The 11,842-nt window shown below is 33.8% G+C and overlaps 1 protein-coding gene across 1 annotated transcript; it reads right to left on the reverse strand.

Moving 5' to 3' along the window:
- Nucleotides 1-2,651: 2,651 nt before the first annotated feature.
- On the reverse strand, nucleotides 2,652-11,017 carry LOC149779532 (G2/M phase-specific E3 ubiquitin-protein ligase-like). The gene is made up of 5 exons (XM_089938439.1): nucleotides 10,689-11,017; nucleotides 10,244-10,425; nucleotides 9,437-9,597; nucleotides 5,133-5,356; nucleotides 2,652-2,896 (listed from the first exon to the last, which is right to left on the reverse strand). Exons 1-5 carry the CDS (start codon nucleotides 10,762-10,764, stop codon nucleotides 2,652-2,654), a joined length of 888 nt encoding a protein of 295 aa, XP_089794565.1. The 5' UTR covers nucleotides 10,765-11,017.
- Between the last annotated feature and the right edge of the window lie 825 nt (nucleotides 11,018-11,842).

Consider the following 11,842-nt stretch of genomic DNA (forward strand, 5'->3'; position numbering starts at 1 on the left):
ACATATATTTAATGAAGTGGTTCTGTAAAAGTATTAATTTATTATATGCTCATTTTTTCAACGTTATATTTACATTGCCCGAATTGTGCAGTACTTTTCCATAATTTTGTCATCTTGCTCGATATGTGTGTGTAAAAAATGAAATTGTGTATAAGGAACTACTGTGTAAACAAACAATGTATGCTCATTTAGTACACGCTTTAACGCTTGGTTTATTCGATTTATTTGTGGATGAACTAAACAAGCTGTTTCGTCCTTTTGAAAATTGCGATGATAAAGTTGACGATGTGGACGAGTTAACTGAGTTACAAATAAAACGTTCAAACAAGCAAACGTATGAACGGAATATTCGCAATGTCATTAAGAAACACGAGAGACGCCATAATTGAAAACAGGATTCTGAATGTATGTTGGAGTTATCGCCGAGACAAAGAAATCCCGTTGAAAGGGTACATTATTTGTGTCCCCTTGAATCTATGTATCGTCTGGAAAAAGTAATGTAACCAAGCGACAGGGATTTGCAGGGTTCGATGCAAAAACCAACATGGATTATTTTTCTCACCCTATACTTCTCTTCAAATTAAAATAACCATGCACTTTTACAACACAGATATCATATTTACCACATAGAGTATTCATAGTGTACTATCTTTTTCTTATGTTTTATATAGCTTATCCGTTCTAATCCTGTTTTCTGAAAATCTAAACAATTATTTCGGTAGAATATATCTATATCAGCCGCTTCTATTACTTGTAAGTAATGTACCATGAGCCTCTCTAGCCCACGTCATATGTTATAAACAACGCTCATTAATAAGAGCATGTTAATGAAGACAGTTGGGTGACCTGTCGACCCTAAGTTTACAAGTCTAAACATGAAAAAATAAAGAAACATAAAATCATTTGAGGTTATTACTGTCACATTTAATCGATAGATGGCGTATGAAAATAAGAATATGTGTTAGTATTCGTACAAAGATGACCTTTAACATTAAATCAGTTCTAATTTGAAGAAGTTATGTGGTAGCCACTGACAAGATGTTTAGTACACAGCTCTAACGAAGAGTATTATATATGTAGTATGTTTTGAACTATTCATTGAGAATTAGAAATCTGTGTTACTGTCATAAAGAAATCAACTTTTGTTTGGAAAGGTGAAACGGCATGTGACATATTAGTCGTGCAACTGATATTGGTTGTGAAAGTACCACCATGCATTAAAGACACCTCTAACACAATATCCAGTTAATAACATTGTGGGCGGATTCCTAAATCATGATTTTCATGGGAATATATATGTATCATGTGTGTCCTCTAAATATGACAGGTGCAGCTAATACTAATAGTAATGATAAACTAAAGATAAACTACTGACTGTACAAGAGTAAAATGTGACCTCAACACCCTCTTCCCTTTGGGCTGCATCATTCAATGTGAATCTGAATATTTCTGCATCATCTTTAATCCCCTTACCCAAAGCGTTATATTAGCGATTGAAGTTACAAAGCAAATTCTTTATGAAAATTTGACCTTTGTCTCTGCCTATATACATACAATCAATGACAAATACAACACATTTCCAATGGCAATTCTTCTGAACAAATTATGACAATAGCTACGTTACTACACTGTCTAAGGTGTGGTTCTATTGTATGAGTTCATTTGGCTGAGAAGCGAAGTATATAGTTTCCAAAACTGTCATTCGATTCATTACTTTCATTCAAAGATTTTATATCATATTATCTAATGGATGAAATCGCCAATTAATATTAAATAAATAAAATAAATGATAGAGATAAGTTGCAAGAGTTCAGTAGATTTGTGTACCACAATCATGTACCAGATATATGGACCAAACTACTAAGTAATTATTTCGAGTATCAAATAATATTGTATTTGAAAAACATGATTTTGTAGATATAACCTTGTTTTCAATGAGTTCACAATCTCAAAAAACAGTGTTCATACGTTTGACATGGTGTCTGGTAAAATGAATTATAACCTGCATTGTGATCAGGTTAGTTACTTAACCTGCATGTTATGTAAATTTGCAAATAGTAATATGGGGAGTGTGAGACCATTCTGAACACTTTAAGTCGACGTACCTGACGTTCGCAATATATAATTTGCTTAATTTTAATATGTGTACATTTTGTTTCAAAAGCCTTTATCCAGAATTCCATCAGTTGCATGGTCGTATTTAAAAAGACACTGGGGGAAAAACATCCGAGGTACGATAATTAAGACGACGTTGGTACGAACACATATTATTATTATTATTATTATTATTATTATATCCTTTGTTTATCCAGGCCATACAACAATTAAAACAAATATCTGATAAATGTATGTGTAATTATTAGAAGCAAATAAGGATAATATATTACATAAAACAAACCAAATACAATAGAAATGAAGACAAAGCAAAAGACAATATTGTAATGTGGATGAAACGTTATGCATTAATACAAGTGTCTTTCAGGGGAAAAGCTGTAAAATTATACCTTTGTCCTATGGATGAAAACAATATCATCATACCACAATATGAACAAAAGTTACGGTACAATATTGTACATCATTATTTGGCATCTCTAAAAGAATGACAATGCCGCATATGCTAAATTAAATATTCACAAGCACTGTAATATGAACTAGGAACGACCAAACTGACTGCCATTTAAAATCCCAAAGTCCATGGCCTCTTTGAACTCATCGAATGTCTCGTGCAACGGTAGGTAAAGTGTGCAAAAGCACGTTCTGCTGGTGGGATATTTCGATGCAGGAGTTCCATTGGTCGGATGACTAAAGTATATATTAAGACGTTGTCCAACAGGTTGTTCCTTCATCCCTGTGGCGAACTTTAAGATGTCCTCTAAATTTAACTGCGAGCCTCCGGCTGAAGGAAAAGGAAATCAATAAAATGAATGTAGAAAATTGGCATATATCTATCTATATATATATATACGGTTTTATGAGTAATGCACTAATTGATTGCGTCCGCTCCACACATAACATATTCTACCAAACACGGACCTATACTGACACTGGTTAAAAGTCTTGTCACGTATATCAGGTATAATTGCCCTATTGTGTTTTTATAACAGCTACATATTCAAAAAGAACGTGTACATTTCATGGCCAGTTTTCATTATTTAAATTTCATTCAACATTTGAAATTGATACCAATAAATTTAACCTTGATTATCAGGCGTAAAATTTTTATTTTAGGTACACGTTAGGTATCAGACAGATATTAATTACTCCATAAACGTTTGCCATGTCCATCGCATTCCGTTTGGTTCACATTCTGTTGATTGAAGTTAAACTCTTAAGTCTAATATGAAAATGTCATGATAATCGGATTAAAAATGTCCTATGTGTAAGAGTTGTTTTGTACCTGTTATTAATAATATATTAAGTCTATTTGTCCATTAGTTTAGTAAGTGTTTGTTTCTCTACTATCCAGCTTATGCGATAATAAGCAGCTAGTCGACACTATAATCCGTACTACCTATGGACGAGCGGTCGATCCTGACTTATATCACCTTTGGCCATATCTCAATTATTTAATCCACCCAACACGTAAGTGAGCAACTTACCTTTAATAGTTCCAAAGAGTAAGCAATAAGTACATGAAACAGAGTTCAAGACAACAAAATCCTTATGTATTACACAGGAAAGTCTTTATTAGTGCATGTTGGGGCATCTTATCAGAGTGCTCGAAGTGCACGCTTTCTCTGTCTGGTTATTCATGTATTAAAATTCTATTTTGTATTCACGTTTGGATTATAATGTTCATACACTGGAGAACTGCACTTCCATTACTATGGCAACTTTGAAATTATCTGCCCTTCAATGGATCTTTGATAAATCAGACAAGTATGGATGATGAGGCGAATTTAGATTTACTTCCTTCAGTTTTATTCGCAGGTGTATTGTTATGGAGGACATATATACCTCAGATACCGTTGCTCATACGGGTGATACCGTGGTGTTCCATAACTTTTGGCAACATTTAGAGGCATAACAATGTCCATTGACACATGCATAGTCAGGCACAAGTGCGAAGAAGTAAGGGATTTTTTCATTCAAAACTCACATGAGATTTCACCCACGCCGAAAGATACTGTTGTGGCTTCTGTTTTGTTTTCTTCGACAAAGTAACACTTTGGTCATTATTTCCATATCTGGCGTGTACCTGCGTGTCGTTTTCAACCCGAAACTGTTTTTGATCAGAAGCAGACAAAAATAGAATACATCCCGCAGAGTCCTCCTTTCATAACACCTCATCAATCGCTGACAACGGAGTTCCAAAACATATGCTATTTTCTATGGATTCGTGATAAACATTAAAACAACAAAACCCATATCAAAATTATTGGATATGAGATAATTATATCCATAAACATCGTTCAAGTCGGCCTTCATATAATTTTGAGAATACCATAAGATCGCAAAATATTTTATAAATGCCCTTTGCATAATGGCAAAAAAGTTTCTTCATCTATTAAATTTTTCGACTTATTGATATTTAACGATATTACGTCGAACTAATCAGGCAAGGTCAAATAAATGCAATCATTATGGGATTCAATGATTATTCAGGTAAGATACACTTATCCTCTACTATAAATAGATATGTATCTACAGTTGCACGGCGTGCTGTACGTGCAGCCGATGATCTTTAATTAGAATACTCAATAGACATTCAATTTGTTGACAGGAAACGAAAATGTTATATATATATATATATATATATATATATATATATATATATATATATATATATATATATATATATATATATATATATATATATAGATCGGACTGAAACTAAGGAAAGTACACTTCCCATGTTTACTTTGACGAAATATCTCACTTGGAACTATCATATATGCTATACAATGCAGAATGAAAACGTTTTACACATTGTATTCAATGATTATATCATTTTTATGGCGATGTTTTAGGCTCGGGCGGAATTATGATAATTATGTTGTAGTGAATCGTTTATATAGCATGTTATGACAAGCAACTGCAAATCTGTTCATTTATCCCAGGTCTAGTCGGACAAGGGTAAAGAAATGCAATGATTATGGGATTCTATGATCATTCAGGTAAGATATACTTACCCTCTACTATAAATAAAAAGGTTTTCCAGAATTCAACTGTCTTCCGTTCCACATCTGCTTTGCCACCTTCATGCTGAGAACGCATGTTGCTGTAATTGATCGTAAACATAGCAAACATGTTCTCTGCCGTCAATGGTTCACGTCTTGATAACAGCTCTCGAAACTGATCAGGATATCTCAAGATGTAATTGTACACTCCAACAGAGTTAAGTCCTTGCTTAAATCTGTAAATATATGTATACAGACAAACATAAGGTACTGCACCAAAATATAATATTTGCATCCTCTAAACTGCCAGTGAAATCACAATTATAATGTGGCCATGTTCACATCTCAACAAATTCCACAAAAAAATGTATTTTAATGCAGCAAAATTAACATATTTTGAATTTAATTATCTATATATTGAAAAGGAAACACATGTCAGTCATGATATGTTATTGAGCAGATGTTTGAATGGGTATACTATTGCTGCTTATTTTCAACGACTTCAGTGTCCAACCCGGACTCGAAACAGGGCTTGTTGCTGATTATGTTGCAGCAACTATGAAATATATATAACTTGATGACATGTTGTCAATTGACATGGAGGAGGTATGTAGCCAATTAATATGGAGAAGACTGAACCCATTCAACGTGGAACTCTTTATCGTGAACCTATATGGTACGAGTTATTTAAGACTAAACGTGACCGTTTGCATAGAACATTAAAGAAACAATAATGTTAGACGATTACATAATGGAACTAATAATATTGGATAGAAAATACTTTTGAATATTTACGACTCACAAACTTGATTAAGATACGAGAGTTACATAAGACATGTATAGACCACATATGGGCTGCACTCCAGTATAAGATTATGCATATTAAAATGACAGGTCCTAGTGGCTGATATGCTGTACTAATTACTAGAAAGTCTGACTACCAATCTACACGCAATGGTAATACACAGACATTTCCATTCAGTAAAGATCAACTAAGGTTTTTCAACCTAATGCATCATGCAAATATAGTAGTTAAGATGAAAAGATTTATATGGACCCTATTTATATGGACCCTAGTTTATGTACAACAACTCGAGTGTGAATACTACAAATAAAACTAAAGACTAGTAATGAATGTTCTATCACATACACACGAACGCTCACATAAATATAAACAAATGTCTTACGAACAAAACAGAAAATCGATTTTATAACATACTTTATATCCGTGTGTTCTACACAATCTAGTGAAAGACAGCTCCTTAATTTGTGCATATATGTTGATACACTGCACTATGCTGTATAACCAAAGTACGGGCTAATTAGTCTAGTTGTTTTGACCTTATTGTGTTATATATTCTCCAAAGGCCTAGATCGATATCTGTCTGCAAAGTCGGCAGCAAATTTCCAAAGGAAGATGCTTTGACTCTGAAATTTATCAGGAAATTTATCAGGAGAATATGACCTTGGTAATGGTGAGTTCACCAAGTGACATCAATTTCATCCCATTTAGGACACATATATCCCCTGATTTAGTTTACTCAAACTTATATTTCCATATTTTGAGTTTTATTTCATTGTTCATTTTCATTGTTTCACTCTAGTTCACCTCTCTCTCTCTATCTCTCTCTCTGCATTAGGATGAACTTATATTAAAACAAGATTACATTTGTGTGTACCACACATGTGGCCTAGTGATTAGAGCGTCCGCGGATACAGGAGGTCGCGGGTTCAGACCCCGGCCGAGTCATACCAAAGGCTTATAAAAATGGTACTAACGGCTGCATCGCTTGGCGCTCAGCATTAAGAGGTTAGTGTTAAGACTGGTCTGCCTGGTATCAGGATAATGTGACTAGGTGAGACATCCTGCTACATATCTGCAGTATGATGCCTCTGTGCTAGACATCGCTATAAGCTGCCACACTGCAGACATCTTAGCGATATAACTGAACAATTAATAAAGGTACGTTAAAAATTTGTGTAAGGAGTGATGAGGTGCCGTATAAATCCCATGATGACATGCTAATGTAGGTTTTATGTATCAACGTACTCTACAGTTCCTCATGAACTGTGTAAAATGTTTATGATTATTTACAAGAACTGTTTTTATTCGATAAAGCTATTTAGCAAGCTACGAGAAAAGCAACAAGATTATAAGGAAAACCTCGTGAGTAGTTATATTCCTGTTCGATAACGATTGTTACCTTCCCTTACAATATAATCCCTTGATGAGATATTCAGTGCATTGAAATTAGAATGTGTCCGCGAATCCACAGTGGATATTTCCTGAGAGAATACTCACGGTTTCAATACATCCAAATCGCCGGAGAAGAAAGGCATTGCTATCGTGTCTGTTCCAATGACTGGGGAAGTATGTTGAGGATAAATCCGTTTAACTACGAATGAAAATGTTTGATTGAAGCAAATTTACCTATTGCTTTGTAGTGCAGATTTTCAAAACTAACATATCCATTACCCAGAAAGTATATGATGCAGATACAATACTTTATAATTGACACTGTTTGAGTTTTAGATTATTTATTTATAATGACTGTACATCAAATTCTCCCAACTTTTATTAATCACTCTCGATGGCTGAGCTAGAAAAACTGTAGCACTCACCACATTCAAAACTATGAAAATGATTAAGAAATGCGGATTGATAAGTGTTGATAGCAAACCGAACTTAAATGATAAATATAACTTTCAGTTTTGACACTCTATACTACACGATTGCCACGGCGACATGGTGTTATTGAATATAGAACTACACCAAACAAAGAAGCCAAATCCATATTGGTAATATCTTTTCTTAACGACATTACGCTCTGTAATGATTCCACATTACGATGCCTCAATAATGTTTTCATAAATTACGCAACAAAAAGCACAGTTGAAACGATGTATCATAAAACATTATATTATAGCTGCAATTCAATTGTTTATGCCTTAAAGTACATTATATAAAGAAATTCTACGTTTTGGACTTTAAACAAACAAATTTATTGCAGATTGCAATATGGATCATGTTGAGTCTATGTTCTTCAGGGGTAATGAGTTTCTAGTATGTGACATTTTGTGATTTGTTTTTGGATTTTTATGGGCGTTGTAACAAGAGTGGCTTGATTTAATTGTTTACTAATTGGAACTACAAACAAAGAAGAATGCAAAAGGATATTTATGTATGCAGCGTGCATGACAAGCTTGAAGGTGTAACAAAATGACAAACTGTAAAACCACGTTTGAATTCACTTTATAAATGAATAAACAAGTCCACTTTGTTTGTTGATAATGCTGTTCAGGTTATTTCATTTGACACGAGTCAAGTACCTTTAACACCTTAATCAATATGTATAGTTCATTTATTCATGCTCTACATTTTTATTATTGTTCCAGTATTTTGGGGACATACTTCATCCTTTTAAAATACATTAAATGTCTGCAACATACTGTACCTACGCCTCTGTCAGGGGTGCAATTTTTAGTACCCTGTAAAACTTAATTCTGAAAATTAATACAGTTACATTTGAAGATAAAGCAAAGTTTGAATCAGACCTGATATACTAAGTTTTAAACAACGTCGGAACATATTCGAATACGTTTACAACAGTCTCAAAAGTTGATAGTGTCCATAAACACAAGACTGTAATATTTGAAACGTTGCGCATAAGATTGCGTTTAAATTTGGAAAATGTTCTCTAATAATACTAAGTCATATTCAACCCTTTCCATTTATATTTACATATGTTAAATATTCTTGTTTAACCAAATGTATAGTTGTATACAATTTAGGATCTTGAGGCATAATATTGCATAATATTGCCTTTAATCTATCATAATAAGAAACATGTGAAGTTCATGCATTTCCATGTGCATAAGAGATGCATGCCAAACTTATTAAGGAAGACTCACCCAAGACCTTCTTCATTTATCACAAAGTTATCCTTATCATTTTAATTGTTACTAATAGTAGTAGTTATTAATGTTATTTTTGTTGTACTTACATAAAGCATATATCTATCAAATTGCAATTTAAAGGTTTCAAATAATAACGACTGAAACCTTAACAAAGTTTCACTTGGCAGTGTAAATAAATGTTCGAATCTTTTCAGATTTATATCCGAAAATGCCTCCTGTTGTTGATAAATAAATTGCTACATTTAATCATGTTCATGTTCAATATGTGCATGTGTTTATTCAATCAACCAATCGAAAGTGACATTTCCAAGGGAACGTCACTTGTAATTTGGTAGCAGAGAATGTCATGTTCAAAACTGAATACTTGAAACTTGTATGATCTCATGCCTGAATCTCACTTTTCAAAGGCAGGTCTTGTTCTCTCCACCAAGTAGTAATTTATCAGGTCCTGTATCAACTGATCCCTGTTTTCCATCCTCTCATTTCGAAGGCAACCAGCAAAGTGTAGAGTTTTGTTATGACTGGAAACAAAGTTACGAATGCAGTCCGTTATCTGAACCTACAGATATAAAGTTGAAAAAGGTTGATTCCAACAAAATGGTCTGAGAACAGCGTTTATATGGCATTGTATCAAAAAATGTAATTCGGAGTATATCGAGAACATATTGGCAATACCGTAATATTTACAAGAAAGTCTTAGTAATATGTTTATTGAATATACTAAACCGTGTGCTTGTGCTATTTCTGCGTATTGTGTTTTATCAGACAAAAATATGTTACACGCCTAAAATAGAGTTGAATTTATAAATGAGATGCATCTTTATTCTGACCACTTTATGCAAAAGTGTAGAATCAAACCGCTGCACTTCAACGAAATTAAAATTCTGCACTTTATTTTCCTCTGATTTTGGAGAGATGATAGCAAAATCAAATCTTCTAAAATATACTATCATGGTTCTTCGAGCAAAACACATAAGAATTACAATGATGATTTTGCAGTTCATATAAAGCTAGATTGACGACTCTCAAAATATCCATTCCTTCCAGATATCCATTTTATTGCTGATAATACATATTCGAAAATGCATGCATATACAGAAATAACTACATTTTTGACAAAAGAGCTCTATTCCGTGTATATTGCCCTAATAGATGAAAATGTTCAATACATTTAAACATGAGAGTTACATTAAAAGAATGGTTACCTCATCCAACAGCTGTTGATAATCTGAATCATATATATCCTCGCGACATCCTGTCACGTTTTCTGGTCCCAGAACCAAACAGTCCAGCAGTAGTGGTGACAAAAAGCGAGGAACAGGTCCCTTGAAAATGATCGATTGTCCAATCACCATACCGGCATAGAAATATTCATTTCTTCTATTGGCTAAATAAAATATATTTAAAATTCATAATGCCATATAAAAAGAAGAAACATTTTCGCGACACCCAACAAATATAAAACATCGAGGCATACTGTACAAGTTGATTTCTTTAATATATATGGTTTTAGATCTCAATTTGACTTTCAAAAATATCGATCTGATATGTACAACGAGTCAGCATAAAAGTCATTATTGTAGTTATTCACTGATAGCTTTAAGCCAAATATTGTACAGTACCTGTATATATCTGCAATACAAGTGTTACCTTGAACATTGTAGGAGAGTAGTTTTCGTCCAGACGGTCCCTCGAATAGAGAGCAGTCTGCCAAATGATCCATCATGAGCTGGAAATATTCCCTCTTTGGACCTCCAGCATCTAATGCACCTTCCTGATTACCCTGGTCATCGACGAATTTCACGTTAAATGTATCAGATGGTCTGAAGGTTTTCTGGCGAAACTGCTTAAGAGCGCTCTTCCATATACAGGATCGGTTGATGTACAACACTTTGCATTCGGAACGATTCAGGTTGTTGTGTATTTCAGACAAGATGTCTTCTATTGTCCTCCTTGGTAATGTCCTGTTTTGATTGCACCCACCCCCAAGAATGATATATCGATGAAAGGATTAACACTAAAATTACACACTATCTCTAAACTTATTTTAATGAACCTGCATTGCAAAATCAGAAGCCAGCGAATTGGACTCACATTGGAGATAAAACAGCAGGGTTTTCCTTTTACACTAACTCGAGCACAAGTAAACTGAAAATTATTCTTACGGATTTTAAAATATCAATATTTTCTTAGAAATTATGTTAGGTCGTGTTGTTAATTGGTTCAAAAATTGGCCAAGACGCAGATTATATATTCTCTGGCACATTGGACATGCTTCCTCCCGATTCACAAATTTGTATTTATTTGTATTAAGTATTCCTGTAATTACCATTTATTATTATAAAACACACGAACGCCGCTAGGCCATGGTATGCTACAAAAATTATTTCAACTGCCATATGTAACACAATTTTTGTTCCTGGGTAGTACGTGTTACTTCGTAATTGCTTATGCCTACAAAAGTGTAGAAAATGGGTATTATTCCCCACAAACTTTGCTTTTGTGTTCAGGACAGTGATATTTTGGAATTTACCTATTTTCCAGAATATTCCAGATATATTCATTGGTGAGTAAACTTGGAGTAACTTGAATAATATATTTATTGCATATAACACAATTATGTCTTCATACTGTGTGCCTTGTTGCACAAAACCCTGACTGAAAAGCCAACTGGAGTTCAAACAATTAATCGCAGAGGTGCGATCAAAAGAACTACTGTTTGATGTGGATCAAAATAGTTAACGTTACTAAGATAGATGTCGGCGGTGATGTCGCTGTTGCCTACGAAAACTCCCAGAAACACC

This window comes from Sinohyriopsis cumingii, chromosome 17 (assembly GCF_028554795.1).
Source record: "Sinohyriopsis cumingii isolate HCF-2022 chromosome 17, ASM2855479v2, whole genome shotgun sequence".
Taxonomy (NCBI): domain Eukaryota; kingdom Metazoa; phylum Mollusca; class Bivalvia; order Unionida; family Unionidae; genus Sinohyriopsis; species Sinohyriopsis cumingii.

What these genes read in the sequence shown, in the direction of transcription:
- LOC149779532 (XM_089938439.1), bottom strand. Translation starts at nt 10,764, where the DNA reads ATGATGGATCATTTGGCAGACTGCTCTCTATTCGAGGGACCGTCTGGA. An exon ending in ATCAACAGCTGTTGGATGAG is followed by an intron (nt 9,598 to 10,243) that starts GTAACCATTCTT and finishes TTATATCTGTAG; the next exon opens with GTTCAGATAACGGACTGCAT. An exon ending in ACAAGACCTGCCTTTGAAAA is followed by an intron (nt 5,357 to 9,436) that starts GTGAGATTCAGG and finishes ATATATTTACAG; the next exon opens with ATTTAAGCAAGGACTTAACT.